This window comes from Babylonia areolata, chromosome 19 (genome assembly GCF_041734735.1).
Source record: "Babylonia areolata isolate BAREFJ2019XMU chromosome 19, ASM4173473v1, whole genome shotgun sequence".
In the NCBI taxonomy this organism is placed as follows: Eukaryota; Metazoa; Mollusca; class Gastropoda; order Neogastropoda; family Buccinidae; genus Babylonia; species Babylonia areolata.
This window is the reverse complement of record NC_134894.1, coordinates 45,602,222-45,618,904: the sequence shown is the minus strand read 5'-3', so window position 1 is coordinate 45,618,904 and position 16,683 is coordinate 45,602,222. Positions and strand designations below refer to the sequence as shown.

General features: G+C 42.2%; 1 protein-coding gene across 3 annotated transcripts in view; it reads right to left on the bottom strand.

Annotated features, from left to right (window-relative positions):
* Positions 1 to 16,683, bottom strand: part of LOC143293764 (sterol O-acyltransferase 1-like) — a 38,285-nt gene that overhangs the window by 16,857 nt on the left and 4,745 nt on the right. For all 3 annotated transcript variants that reach the window (XM_076604982.1, XM_076604983.1, XM_076604984.1), the window contains 4 exons: positions 5,950 to 6,012; positions 4,590 to 4,697; positions 2,143 to 2,315; positions 224 to 351 (listed from right to left, as the gene is read on the bottom strand). In XM_076604982.1, the coding sequence (XP_076461097.1) occupies positions 224 to 351; positions 2,143 to 2,315; positions 4,590 to 4,697; positions 5,950 to 6,012 (472 nt within the window). The remainder of the gene's footprint in view (positions 1 to 223; positions 352 to 2,142; positions 2,316 to 4,589; positions 4,698 to 5,949; positions 6,013 to 16,683) is intronic.

The following is a 16,683-nucleotide window of genomic DNA, read 5'->3' as shown; positions in this document are numbered from 1 at the left end:
CACACACACACACACACACACACACACACACACAATGGACTTTTCCACTCAGCATTGCAACAACTGACCGATGAGAGACAACCAGAACTTCCGAAACTTCGGAAGACTGCAATTCTCGCAAATTGCTTATGAATATCATATGTTTTCACACCACAAGAGATGAATTTCTCACACTGAGATAACAATAAAGTATTCTGTAGTCTGCATTTCTCTGTGCCCGCACCTGTTCGCAGGTGATGATGACGGAGGAGGCAGGTGGCATGTCGTTCTCCACCAGGTACCTGACAGGCAGGATGAGGAAGGCACCTTGGTACAGCAGCACCAGACCCAGCCACACCAGGTCATAAACGTCTGTGGACAATACACACTCAGTTCTACATGTCTGTGGACAACGCACACAGGGACAACACACACAGATCTACACTTCCTTGGACAACACGGTTCTACACGTCTGTGGACAACACACACAGATCTACACGTCTGTGGACAACACGGTTCTACACGTCTGTGGACAACACACACAGATCTACACTTTTGTGGGCAACATACACGGTTCTACACATCTGTGGACAACACACATGGTTCTACACATCTGTGGACAACACACACAGAGCTCTACACGTCTGTGACAACACACACAGATCTACACTTCTGTGGACAACACGGTTCTACACGTCTGTGGACAACACACACAGATCTACACTTTTGTGGACAACATACACGGTTCTACACATCTGTGGACAACACACATGGTTCTACACATCTGTGGACAACACACACAGAGCTCTACACGTCTGTGAACAACACACACAGATCTACACTTCTGTGGACAACACGGTTCTACACGTCTGTGGACAACACACACAGATCTACACGTCTGTGGACAACATACACGGTTCTACACATCTGTGGACAACACATATGGTTCTACACATCTGTGGACAACACACACAGAGCTCTACACGTCTTGTGAACAACACACACAGATCTGCACGTCTGTGGACAACACACACGGTTCTACATGTCTGTGGACAACATACACAGAGTTCTACACGTCTCCGGACAACACACACAGATCTACACATCTGTGGACAACACACATGGTTCTACACATCTGTGGACAACACACACAGAGCTCTACACGTCTGTGAACAACACACACAGATCTACACTTCTGTGGACAACACGGTTCTACACGTCTGTGGACAACACACACAGATCTACACTTTTGTGGACAACATACACGGTTCTACACATCTGTGGACAACACACATGGTTCTACACATCTGTGGACAACACACACAGAGCTCTACACGTCTGTGAACAACACACACAGATCTACACTTCTGTGGACAACACACACACAGTTCTACACGTCTGTGGACAACACACACACAGGTATCCATATTCCAACATTCACCCGCTGGATAGTGTGTTATATAAGTATCCATGTTCCAACACTGCTATCTAAGTATCCATGTTCCAACACTCACCGGCTGGATAGTGTGTTATATAAGTCTCCATGTTCCAACACTGCTATATATAAGTCTCCATGTTCCAACACTGCTATATATAAGTCTCCATGTTCCAACACTGCTATATAAGTACGCATGTTCCAACACTGCTATCTAAGTATCCATATTCCAACATTCACCTGCTGGATAGTGTGCTATATAAGTATCCATGTTCCAACACTGCTATGTAAGTATCCATGTTCCAACACTGCTATATAAGTACCCATGTTCCAACACTGCTATCTAAGTATCCATGTTCCAACACTCACCTGCTGGATAGTGTGCTATGTAAGTATCCATGTTCCAACACTGCTATATATAAGTATCCATGTTCCAACACTGCTATGTAAGTATCCATGTTTCAACACTGCTATAGAAGTGTCCATGTTCCAACACTGCTATATATGTATCCATGTTCCAACATTGCTATACAAGTGTCCATGTTCCAACACTGCTATGTAAGTATCCATGTTCCAACACTGCTATGTAAGTATCCATGTTCCAACACTCCTGTATAAGTATCCATGTTCCAACACTGCTATGTAAGAATTCATGTTCCAACACTCCTATGTAAGTATCCGTTCCTGGACAGTGTGCTATGTCAAGTACCCATTACTATCACTCTCACCGGTGTTGCAGATGCGCATCTGGCCGGCCCTGCCGGGGGTCCTGCTGATGGCCCAGTAGTAGAATGCCGGGTAGACCAGCAGCAGGGTGGCCAGCTGCATGCACACCCACAGCGACATGACCTTCGGCGTCTTGCCGAACGCAAAGAAGATCAGGTCAAAGTTCAGGTTCAGCCTGCACGCAAGGCAAGGGTTTTGTTTTTTTGTTTTGGATCAGATGACAAGAAATCATCACACAGGAATGGATGATGATGAAGGCGGAAATACGTGCAATATTAAACCTTGGTGTATTTTTCAGTATGTTTACTATAATGATTACCGTAATTAGAGCATTTGGATTAAGTGAACATATGCAATACCTTTTTTTTATGAATATCTTATATGTTTAAATAATGACTGATTACAACATTTCAATTAACATTTCAATCAAGTGAATATATGCAATACTTTTTATATAAATTATTATGTCTTATATGTTATCAATTCATTTTTTAATGTTTCTGTGTTGAGTAACTGTCTACATTTATTTTGCCGCACCTGATGTAATCTATCTTTATGTGATAATAAAGTCATTCTTATCTTATCTGTAAAAGAAAAGTCGGTGAAAATGGTGAAGGGTCAAGGATGAGGTTGTGGTAATGGTATCCATATCAATCAATCAATCAGTCAGTGGTGGTGTTGGTGAAGGAAGGGGCCCAGGGGAGTGGGTGGTGGTGGGGTGATGGGGTGAGGGGGAGGAGCAGGAAGTAGGGATGGGTATGGAGGTTGTTGTTGGTGGAGGGGAGGCTGTTGGTGTCCCTGGCCTGTGCACAGCACGTGGTCGGCCCTGGGTGTTCTGTTGTAGGTGTGCACCACAGCCACAGTGGTAAAGTCCATCAACACACACACACACACACACACACACACAATATTCACACACACACACACACACACACACACACACGCAATCACACTGTACACACAATATTTACACAAACACACACACACACACACACACACACACACCACACACACACACACCACACATACACACACACAATATTCGCACACACACACACACACAATCACACTGTACACACAATATTTACACAAACACACACACACACAATCACGCCGTACACACACACACACACACACACAATCACACCGTATACACACACACACACACACACACACACACACACACACAGCTGGGGAAATCCAGGAGCCACATGATCCCAGACAACTCAAAAAAGAAAAAAAAAGAAAAAAAGAAAAGGGTAGGAAGGCTGGGGGTGGAGGTGGCAGGGTGGGGGGGTGCGGGGGGTGTAGCAAAAAGCAAGTCATGGCGTCCGTCAAAGTAAGGGACAAAGTCAATATGCTTGTTCCCTGGGCACTCCTTGATATATAAGAGAAGCCTGGTCACTGAAAGAGAGTACACGTCAATGGTGCCAGCATGTTGATACACCGGCACCGTTGACACACACTCTCTCCTGATGGCCAGGCTTCTCTTAGTCACAGTTATTTCAGTTTTTTGGGGGGGAGGTGGGAGGTTCCTTTTTTTTATTTTTTTTTTTTTAATACATTTTTTAAAAATTTTCAATTTTGCTTAGACATATATATTTAATATAAGTACTTAAATACATAAATTAAATACATAAATAGGATAAGAAAGAGTACATGATAAATGAAACATAAGGCATGACGACGTACATAATAGTGAAAATAGGTACTGCAACTCAGGTATATGTCATTTGAAAATATCCACAAAAAAACAACAACAAAAAACAAACAAAAAAACACCAACAACCCCCCACCCTCCTCCAGTCCACCCAAAAAAAACAACCCCAAAACAAAAAACAACCCAAAAAAAACACACAAACAAACAAAACAAAACATACCATTCCACCCAAAGTAAATCATTTCCGTATAACATTACACAATGTTTAATTTATTCACCCAAAAAAATAAAACATTTGAAAAAGCATCATGGAGATTTACATTTCAGTTATATCCAGGACAACAAGGTCCCTGGGCACTCCTTGATACATACAAAGTTATATCTGCAATACACCACTGAACTTACTGACATCAGCCCATTCTTGCTCCATTGTAAAGCGTGATCATGGGGAGATTTTGGTTCTTCAGTGTGAGACAGGTTCCGAGCATGTAATGAGAGAATGTGAGATGTATACAGAAAAAACACACTGATACAGAACGTCAAAAAAATCCCAAACAAACAAAACATACCCCCAAAACAACAAAAAACAAAACAAACACACACACACACACACACACACACACACAACCGAACACCGGGTTAAAACATAGACTCACTCTGTTTACACAAGTGAGTCAAAAAGGGGGGCAGGTGGGGAGAACATCACACACTTCACACACACACACACACACACACACACACGGAGCAGCCATTTTCACTGAAGAACCATAATGATGGATGGTCACTTACGTTCCTTTCTCAACCCAGTCATAGACCAGCGTGTTGAGACTGAAGACGATGAGGATGGCCACGAAGATGTGATAGATGGTCTGAATGTGGCTGGACTCCAGAAGCTCTCTGAAAACAAGATTTTTTGGGGGGTCTTTTAAATAGCACAGTTATGAAACTTTCTTACTAAAATGCAGCTGGTCATACATTGTATTGTGTTGTGTCATGTCGTGTTGTGTTGCGCTGCGTTGCTTTGTGCCGTGTTATACTGTATTATACTGTACTGTATCACTGAACTGTACTGTACTGTACTGCACTGCATTGTTTTGTATTGCTTTGTATTGTACTGCTTTGTATTGCATTGCATTGCTTTGCATTGCCTTGTATTGTATATATTGTATTGTGCTGTATTGCATATACTTTTGTGTCACAACACATTTTTCTGTTTGAAAATCAGGCTGCTCTCAACAGGAAGAGTGTGTCTCTACAGTACCAGTGAAAAGAGGGAATCTTGAGGGAAGTGTGGTCAGTCTGCACTGAAGCTAACTGCTCGACTCACCCGTCCACTGACAAAAACTGGGTGCCACCAGAAAATGTAGTTATCCTGGACGAACAAGTGGCTATTTCAAGCCCCCCTTAACTCACTCAGTACGGCCAGTCCTCTCTTCTCCTCTCTACACCGACCCCTCAGATGTCCAGTGGGTGTCTGAATGACCCAACCTTTAGCTTCCATCGTCAGAATTGTGGTATTCTTAGTCAACATTCATCTCTTCAGTATAAGAGCCTTCTGCTTGCAATATTTTGATGATGGTAACTGGGGTGAAACACTGTTAACGTCGTCTTTTTTGCCGTTCGTAAGGAGAGAGTTAATGTATCAGATGAACAGCCTTTCAGTCTCTGTCTCTTTTTTTTTTTCTTTTTTTAAAATCTTTTTGCAAACCAAATTTTAAAAGGTTTGACAATCCCATTTCATAAAGTGGGGACCACTAACAGCAAATCCTGGTCCCACTCAACCCACTTCTTAACTCTCTCCACACGAACGGTGAAAGAGACGACGTTAACAGCGTTTCACCCCAGTTACTATCATCAAAATATTGCAAGCGGAAGGCTCTTATACTGAAGAGGTGAATACTGACAGAGAATACCACAATTCTGACGACGGAAGCTAAAGGTTGGGTCATTCAGACACCCACTGGACATCCGAGGAGTCTGTGTAGAGGAGGAAAGAGGACTGGCCGTACTGAGTGAGTTAAGCAGTCCACTTTGCGTAGACAAGAGATGGAGGAGATGTGCAGTCACTTTATACAAGTCGTAGGAATTCACCAAAAAAGAAGAAGAAGAAGAAGAAGAAAAAAAAAAGAAAAAAGAGCAGCACACTCACGTCAGCACTGATCTTCTGTTGATGAACACTTTGTCAGGCAACTCCCCAGTTTTCCTTTTGGTGCTGAAAGAAACAACAAAAACAAAAAAAAATTACTGTAATGAATACGACTTTAATGAATACCACCTATGTTTTTGTGACACCTGTCTGATATGACAGAAAACTAAAAAAATAAATAGAAAACAGGAGATGAATACAAGTTGCCCCCAACAGGGCTACAATTATGCACACAAAAAAATCACAAAACACACTCTTCTACTAGTTCTAGATGATTCTATTTGTCAACAACCAATTCAATACATTATTTCACACCATCACTACATGCATCCATTGTATGCTACATGCAGTTCCATGGACAGGTTACTTTTAAGTAACTTTCAAAAAAACAAAGCAAAACAAAACACACACACACACACACACACACACACACACACACACACACACACATGAACACAGACACTTCTGGTCTCATTCAAAGCAAATTTTCAACAATAACAACAACAACAGCAACACACACACACACACACACACACACACACACACACACACACACCACATACACACAGAGGAGTAAAAAGCACATGAAAATGATGAACACAAAAACATCTTGTCTCACTCAAAGTAATCCAATAGCCCTTCCTTCCCCAAACCCTCTCTTACTCTCTCTCTCTCTCTCTTATGCATACAATGATGCATAGACACAGACACAGACACAGACACACAAGGAAAACGCCCACTGCATTATTGATCAGACTGAAACGTGAAAGCAACCAATGCATAAAAAAAACATATCATATCATATCAGCTGATACTGGTGCCATTGATTGCAAACCTTCAAGGTCAGCTGAAGCTGAACCATTCTCAGAGAGATTCTACAGGCACTCACTGAGACGGGGAGGTGTAGGGGGGCTGGGGGGTAGGGGGTGGGGATGGGGGGCAGAGGGGGAGAGAGAAATAGGGGAGAGAGAGAGAGAGACAGACAGACAGAGAAGACAAGAGACAAACAGACTGGGAAAGAGAGAGCACGCAAGACAGATAAAACTGCTTAGAAACAAAAACAGAAAGAATCTATAACTTGTGTAAACAGAAAAAAAAAAGCTAAGAAGTGCAGACAATTCAACATTGATCTTGTAAGGTTGCTCTGCCCCCCCCTCCCCCCCCCCCCCCCCCCCCCACCTCCACCTTTCCTCTGAATCATTATTTAGTTACCTTAATTACAAAACCAGGTGCTTCTGCAATTCACGAGTAAATGTGTTGTGACACATAGTGGCACACTGATGAGTGAAAATTTAAAAAATGCACCAGCGCATGTCTTGCACAGTCTGCAGTCACAATCAAACTCTCTTCCTTGTCTTCGGTACTTGGTATCAGTCTGTCATGTAAGGCTATGTTTCAACTTTTTGTCTATGCTCAGTCTTTTTCTTTTTCAGCCTGTAAGATGGTCACTTTTAACATCGGTTGCTAGATACTGTAAACATCTAAAGGGTACATAAACCACACAGTGTGTGTGTGTGTGTGTGTGTGTGTGTGTCTCTGTGTGCATGTGCGTACGCATGCACACACGTGGGAGTGGCTGCGTCTGCGTGTTTACATGTGAAGCCTGCAGTGTTTCTAAATGCAGGCATGCATGTGCGCAAGTTGTCTTTAACAGCTGATAAGCCGACATCTGTCGCCACATCTGGGTCAGGATCCATAACGTTATAACGTCCTTTCCCCACAAGTTACCTCAGCAAGGTGTGGTCGATAATCTCTCTCGGCAGAAGATGCATGTGTGTATAAGTTTTTTGGGTTTCTTTTTTTTTCTTTTTTTTTTTTGTCCTACAATCTCTGGTCGAGCCAGGGAGTTGGTTGTGAAGTGTTGAGAAAGACCGACATGGCAAGACTCTCCCTGTCTCATGGACTCCAGCCTGCTTTTCCCCTACCCTGTCCCACCAACCCCTACCCTTCAATCCCATCCACCCATCCCCCTCTCGCATTTCCTTTCATTTTGTTTTTGAAGAAACGCTCACACATGCACACCCATGTAGAGCACACGCATTCATGTACACACACACAGATGCACACACACACACACACACACACACACACAAGCATGCGCATACAATGATACATGTATCAGCACACACATACATGCATGGACACACCCACACACCCATACACAATACAAGCTTGCAAGGAAGTCAGTTCAGACACTGATCAGAGAGGAGACTAGAAGGCTGCTTGGGGAAGCATGATGACTGATGCTGAGAGGATCTTACTTTGATATGCAACATTTAATAAAATGAGGATGAGATCAAATGTCAGTGTGTATTTGAGAGAGAGAGAGAGAGACACACACACACACACACACACACACACACACACACACAGAGAATGTATGTGTGTGTGCGTGTGCGTGTCACGCTTACAAACATATCATTATGACAATGCCCAAAATAGGAAAACAATCAACCCAACCATCACTGATTCATGATTAACCCAAACTGAATATGTGTACAGGGGCTGAAACACCACAAACTGCCCATGTTCTCACACGTGTGTGTGGTGTGGTACAGTCATGATCATTACATGTTTCACTGAACTGCCGTGGCCTTAACTGCTATTAGTATTGGTCACTACAGTATGGTATGGTGTGGTCATGATCGGTACATGTATCTCTGAACTGCCGTGGCCTTAACTGCAATTAGTATTGGTCACTACAGTATGGTATGGTGTGGACATGATCATTACATGTATCACTAAACTGCCGTGGCCTTAACTGCCATTAGTATTGGTCACTACAGTATGGTATGGTGTGGTCACGATAGGTAGAATGGTACATTATCACCGAACTGCCGTGCCCATAACTGCTATTAGTACTGGTCACCACAGTATGGTACTGACAATGGTATGGTCATGATTGGTATTTTCACTGAACTGCTGTGGCCTTTAGCAGCTATCACTATTAGTCATCACAGATCTACTGTCCTATCTAATGACAGTCACTGCTCTGTCAGTGTCATCATCAGAACAGAATGTATGATGACACTTATGATGTTGGCAGGAAGCCAACAGCCTCTCCCAAGTACAGTATTAGTTCACTGAGGTTATAGCGTTCAATTTCCCTCACTAACAGCAGTGGAGTTATAATACCACTCATCTCATAAAGGAAAGTTATAAATGGTAAACCCCCAAAACCAAAATATGGCTACCTAAATGGTGGGGATATATGTGTGTGTGTGTGTGTGTGTGTGTGTGTGTGTGTGTGTGTGTGTGTGTGTGTGAGTGTGTGAAAACCTACTCAAAACGTATGTGTAAATGTAGAAGTTGCAGCCTACAAAATGCAGAGTAAGCAGACAATGGACAGTTCTATATATCTAAAAAAGTGCGCAGTAATAACTCGCATATCATCACGACCGGCAGTTTATCTTGCATGAGATTATTCCATGTCCACCAAGGGACCAGATTCATCATAAATATAGCAAGAACATGACAGCTGTCAGTGTCACAAAACTTTCAAACAGGAAAATTAATACTTTTTAAAAGCAGAAACCGTGAACTGATGGAGTCAAAGAGCAACAATGAGAAACAATTTTAACAGCTCGTGAGCATAAAACATAACGCCACCATGTGACCAAGAAACACACAGCTTCACTGCAAGAAACACACACAAACACTCTTGTCACACTCTGTCCACACAAAACAGAGACTGAGACAGGAATGTGACACACTGTAGACAGAGAGACTGAGAAAGACAGACACTGAGGCAGACACTTTATCGACAAAGAGACTGAGACTGACTCGGACAAACACTTGATCAACAGAGTGACAGAGACAGACTCAGACAACCATTTCCATGGAAAAAATGTCATGAGAGAACAAAACCAGACAGAACACTGATGAAACCATTGCACAAAACAGAAACTGAAAAAAGTAATAATAAAAAGACAGTAAATGACAAAGACACAGATGTCTGAGAGATGGTGAGACAACCTGAGCTGAACTGAAAAATGAAACAATCTGAACAAACGAAACACTGGAACAGAGACAACATTTGTAAAATAAAAGAAAAAGAGAGACAGTCTGAAGTCAATCACACACACGCACACGCACACACACACGCACACACACACGCACACACACACATACACAGAAAAAAGATGAAGGCAAACAACACACAAACAAACTGATTCAGATACACACACACACACACACACACACACACACACACACACACACACACAGAGAGAAAAAAGATAAAGGCAAACAACACACAAACAAACTGATTCAGATACACACACACACACACACACACACACACACACAGAGAAAAAAGATAAAGGCAAACAACACACAAACAAACTGATTCAGACGAATACACACAACACACACACACACACAGAAAAAAGATAAAGGCAAACAACACACAAACAAACTGATTCAGACGAATACACACAACACACACACACACACAGAAAAAAGATAAAGGCAAACAACAAACACACAAACTTATTCAGATGAATACACACACACACACACACACACACACACGCACGCGCGCACGACAAACTCCAGAAAGAACCAGAGGAAACGCCCATGTCTTTTCACATTAAAAAAAAAAAAAAATCCACATTAATTATAAAAAAAAAACAAAAAAAAAACTATCACTAGTAACCGGTATTCAGAGAGAAGATTGCCTCCAGTTAATTCAGTAATAAAAATGGAAACAATAAAAAAAAAAATCAACAGAAAAGACAGAAAGACAAGAATGCCAGTAAAATGGAAGAAAGAAAAACTGTAATGGTTACACGTCAACTTACACAATCTTTTGAAAAATATATAATTATATTCCCACAAATCATACAAAGAAACGCTAACACCTATATTAATATCAACAAGCACTCCATTTTGCCATTCTGCAGTCTCTTTCTCTCTCTCTCTCTCTTTAGATATATGTTAGAATATGTAAAACATACTAGAATATCAATATATGGATAAATTCAAACATACATTGTTCACAGCTTTCACTGCACATGGGGAAGAGTCAGTTCTGTTTACAGAGATTCCCATTTTGGGAAATACCAGTTTAAAGAAACAAAAAAGCAAGCCACTGAATATATACATGTATATAAGAAATTGATCATTCACAACTGAAGAATTAATTCAGACAACTCAACAAACCTTATACGACCAGTATCCTTTGTGCTAAGTTGCTTTTCTATGTTCACATACACTATCATCAATATATATATCTGATTGTGTTCTGTTATTGCTGCTGTTTCTTTTCCGTTTGTCTTCAAAGCCAACAGCACACACTTGGTTTGTAGAAGAGGGAGTGAGGGGGGGCTTTTTACTGATTCGCATAGCAATAAACATAACAATAATCAAGTGCATAAATGATTCCTTGTCAGGTAACGCTACGCAAATTTTGGAAAGTTTGAGCACTAACTAGCTTCACAAAACATTGTACCCGCATTGGCAAAAGGTAAGAACAACAATACCATCTCCAAACCAAAAACATCCCGCAACCAAATGTGTTAGTGCAGAGATAAAGAGACAGCTGGTGAACTTTGAAAGTGTTGTGAACTGTGTTACCCCATCACCACGCTAAAGTACAAAAACGCATGAACGGACCAAATCATTTTTGCCAGGAACACAGAAAATACATGTTAGATTGATTAACAAACAGTAAAGAGTGGTAACTCCCTCCATTCACAAGGTGCACAACTTCAAGATGTTAGAAGTTTTATGTTAGATTGATTTTATATAAATATAAATAAATAACTATATATCTATATATACCTTTATCTATAGATATATATAATTTTTTCATAAGTTCTTAACCAGTTATTAGGGCACTAGGAAGAGAACATGTTTAGGGCAGCAACCCTGAATGTGTCACAAAAACGCTGTCCTGAATTTGCTGAAGCTAACTCCTGCTTGAAGTTATCTTCACCTTTTTTTGTTCGTTTGTTTGCTTGTTTGTTTTCGCTCCTTTCCTTTCATCACCCTTCCTTCACTCCCTCCTCACCCTCCCTGCCCTTCACCTTAAAGACACTGGTAGAAATGAAATGGATTCAAGAGAAACAACTCTGTAAATCTAAGAATGATAATGGCTGGGATAAATAATTCAAGAGTGGCAATGCAAGTAATATCACAAGACTTTAAAAAAAATTAATTAAAAAAAAAAAAAAAAAGACGATGAAACGTTGATGCATAGCATTTTGGACACAGGAAGGCTGACATTTCCGGAAACACTTCTGAATTAGTGTATATATATAATAGTTGTTACTGACTTATGTTAACTGAACTTCAGCAAATATCATTTTGGGGGGGGGGGGGAACAACCCAAACACTATCTCTTTCTGGTCTGCAGTTTCTCTAACTTTGCATTTCCATGTATTTACAAATTTTGTCTTTCATCCCTCTGAATCACAATTATACATGCATGGACAGGAACAACTAATGTGAAAGCGCTTTGGTTTGTCTTTGCACAAGATTCAGCATTGCTTGAATATTATTACTACTAGTATTTTCATCAAGTGACAGTCTTGCTGGTCAAAAAATGTGTTGACGTCACACAGTTCACAATGGAAATGTCTTGTCATATACTTTAATTAACTCTTTCACTGCTACAGGCCACTTCAGTTGACTAGACAGTGCACCTCCATCGACGACTTTAGTCGACACTGAGGGATCATGTTAAAAAGACCATTTTTCACATTGTAACAAAGCTTGGCGGAGAATCTTAAGTGAACAACTCCACTGCGTTGTTTTGACATGAACCAATGCCTGTGACTGAGAGCACCATATCTAAAATACTTGGCACTGGGGAGTGTTTTCACACAGAAACTTGGCAGTGAAAGAGTTAATCTGAATGCAAAACCCTTAGGGACAGTAATTTTTGCGAGTTTCACTCCTTTGTTCTTAGCTTCATGTCATAGTGACCACTTCTTCTGTTATCTCTATCACAGTGACCACTTGTTATCTCAATGTCACACTGACCACTAAGATACAGTGACCAGTTGCTATCTCCGTGTGGCTGTGGCCACTTCTTATCTCCATGTCAACCTGACACATGCTTCTATCTCAGCCCCAGACTTTTTCACTGCGCTGTTGATTCCACACTCTTGTTTCTTCTCCCCTCCTTCACTCCATCCCCGCCCTCTCTGCCCTTCACCTTAGTGACAGCTGTGGTACTGAAATGGGTTCAAGAGAAACAACTGTAGATTTAACCGTTTCACCGCCAAGCTCGCATTTATGCACAGGCGTGGTAGAGGACCCATGTCACTGAAAGGTGACCATTCATTGGTCTGTTATCCATGAACCTACTGCTCTTAATGTTCGGTGGTAGGACAGGCCATATTTTCTATACACCGCAGGGGGAATCCCCAGCTATTCTTAGCCACTGTCTTTTCTGTGTTTATACCACAAGGGAATTTTGTACTCTAAATTGACTGGCGGTGAAAGGGTTAAGAATGATAATAGCTGAGTTGAATAAAGAGTGTCAATGCACGTCATATTATCAGACACACACACACACACAAAAGCATCAGATTCTTGGGTTCTTTTTGTAATCTCATGGATTTTTAAAAATTTTATTCAGTTGCAAAAAAAAACCTGCTGATGATAATTCTTGATTTTCCAAAATAACTTACCATTTTTTACAGCAAGTAACACCATCTTTGTTTCATTTCTGAATTATGTGTAACTGGTCATTAGTATATAACTGATCTTTACTTCTTTTTTTTATTAATCCACATGCTGACAATGGCACTATGATCTTCCTACTTATAAACGATGTAAACACGGAGAGATTAAAGGTACAGATTAGTGGATAATACTTGACCCCTCAACTACTGCTGTTGAGTATGGTCATCAGTTAAGGGGGGTTGTCTGACTGAGATAGGATTCATAATATAGGCTACAGTTCAGCTTGTCGGTCACCATTCCTTATCTGACTCCTTTCGCTTTGGACTGTATTATTTTTGTTCAGCAAAATCAACTGGGTATGATGGTCAATCGTGTCTGACTGTGACCATCAGAACAACAGAGGAGGCAACTGCCGTCCTGACTATCTGGGCTAGAATATGATTAAAGTGGAGAGTGTCTTGCCCAAGTTACATCCCCACTCTCTCGGCCAAGAAGGTTTCAGGACAGTCGGCGTTGGGATGGTTCCCAAAGGCCAACTAGCCCCCAAGCCTGCAGCACTAAGAGTCAGTGCAATCCTGCCTCCTAGTTTGAGAGTCATAGTCCTTCACAAAAGACTAAGCTGTAAATGACTTTCCATTACAACAGAGAAACCATTGATCAAAGAGTTCTCACATTGCTGTTGGCCTGTGATATGAGCTGAGCAATGACTTGTAAAGCCTGACAAAATCAATTACACCATTATCAAAAGTCCATAAGCAGTTCTTGCACTTGAAATTCACGCCGCACTGATATCATTTCATCAAGGTTCGTCGCTCAAGGCGCTAAGAAGAGTTTTCGTCTGATGCTCAAGAAGCTTTACAAATTAAGCATGACTTACATGAATTCACAAACTGTGGAAGTTAAGTCTTGGTCTCCTTTTTGACAAATGATTTTATTAATATACATGCTGCCACTTCCACTATCAACACAAAACTGCCCAACCATTCTGTTACTCTTGATGACAAACCAGGGGCAAAACCATGCATTTAAAATAAAAGAAACCACAACCTGTGTTTTCTGTGATGGTGACCCAAAATGGAAATCATAATCAATATTACATACTTCAAAAGAAACAGCGTCTTTCACATCTGGCTTACTTTTGGGTGTGAGTCTGTGTGAACATGCTGAGGAAGTGCTGGCAACAAAATTCACACTGTTTTCTGCATCAGTGAATCACTGATTGTCTGTGATCCAAAAATAATGACTACCCTGTATCTGCAGACACCCACATGAAATTAAATCATTCAGACGAGACGATAAACCGAGGACCTGTGTGCAGCATGCACTTAGCGCACGTAAAAGAACCCACTGCAACAAAAGGGTTGTCCCTGGCAAAATTCTGTAGAAAAAATCCACTTCCATAGGAAAAACAAATAAAACTGCACACAGGAAAAAAAAAAACCGCACAAAAATGGGTGGCGCTGTAGTGCAGCAACGCGCTCTCCCTGGGGAGAGAGCAGCCCGAATTTCACACAGAGAAATCTGTTGTGATAAAAAGAAATCAAATACAAAAAAATACAAATACAATTTCAAATACAAAATATAGAATGGGCATGGGGAGGAGGATGGGTAAGGGCAAAAAGAAACATGGTCAACAGAAAATGAGGTGCTTCAAGGGCAGACAGATATAAGAGAGAGAGAGAGGTGGAGAGGAAGACAAACAGAGAAAGAGAGGTGGGGGCAGAGAGAAAATGAGAGAGAGGGGGGAGAGAGAGAGAGAGAGATGGAGATGGAGAGGAAGACAGAGAAAAAGAGGTGGGAGCAGAGAGAGAAAGGAGAGAGAGGGGGAGAGAGAGAGGGTGGAGAGGAAGACACAGAGAAAGAGAGGTGGGAGCAGAGAGAGAAATGAGAGAGAGGAGAGAGGGGAGAGAGAGAGGGGGGGGTGGAGAGGAAGACAGAGAAAGAGAGGTGGGGGCAGAGAGAAAAGTGAGAGAGAGGGGAGAGAGAGAGAGAGAGAGGTGGAGAGGAAGACAGAGAAAGAGAGGTGGGGGCAGAGAGAGAAATGAGAGAGAGGGGGGAGAGAGAGAGGTGGAGAGGAAGACAGAGAAAAAGAGGTGGGGGCAGAGAGAGAAATGAGAGAGAGGGGGGAGAGAGAGAGAGAGAGGTAGAGAGGAAGACAGAGAAAAAGAGGTGGGGGCAGAGAGAGAAATGAGAGAGGGGGGGAGAGAGAGAGAGAGAGAGGGGGGGGGAGAGAGAGAGAGAGAGGTGGAGAGAAAGACAAACAGAGAAAGAGAGGTGGGGGCAGAGAGAAAAAGGAGAGAGAGGGGGGAAAGAGAGAGAGAGAGGTGGAGAGAAAGACAAACAGAGAAAGAGAGGTGGGGGCAGAGAGAAAAAAGAGAGAGAGGGGAGAGAGAGGGGGGAGAGAGAGAGGTGGAAAGGAAGACAAACAGAGAAAGAGAGGTGGAGGCAGAGAGAAAAAGGAGAGAGAGGGGAGAGAGAGAGGGGGGGAGAGAGAGAGGTGGAGAGGAAGAAAACAGAGAAAGAGAGGTGGAGGCAGAGAGAAAAAGGAGAGAGAGGGGGGAGACAGAGAGAGAGAGAGAGGTGGAGAGGAAGACAAACAGAGAAAGAGAGGTGGGGGCAGAGAGAAAAAGGAGAGAGAGGGGGGAGAGAGAGAGAGAGAGAGAGAGAGAGAGAGAGAGAGAGGTGGAGAGGAAGACAGAGAAAGAGAGGTGGGGGCAGAGAGAAAGGGAGAGAGAGAGGGGGGAGAGAGAGAGGTGGAGAGGAAGACAAACAGAGAAAGAGAGGTGGGGGCAGAGAGAAAAAGGAGAGGGGGGAGAGAGAGAGAGGGAGGTGGAGAGGAAGACAGAGAAAGAGAGATGGGGGCAGAGAGAAAAAGGAGAGAGAGGGGGAAGAGAGAAAGAGAGAGGTGGAGAGGAAGACAAACACAGAAAGAGAGGTGGGGGCAGAGAGAAAAAGGAGAGAGAGGGGAGAGAGAAAGAGAGAGAGATGTGGAGAGAAAGACAGAGAAAGAGAGGTGGGGGCAGAGAGAAAAGGGAGAAAGGGAGAGAGAGGGGGGAGAGAAAGACAGAGAAAGAGAGGTTGGGGCAGAGAGAAAAAGGAGAG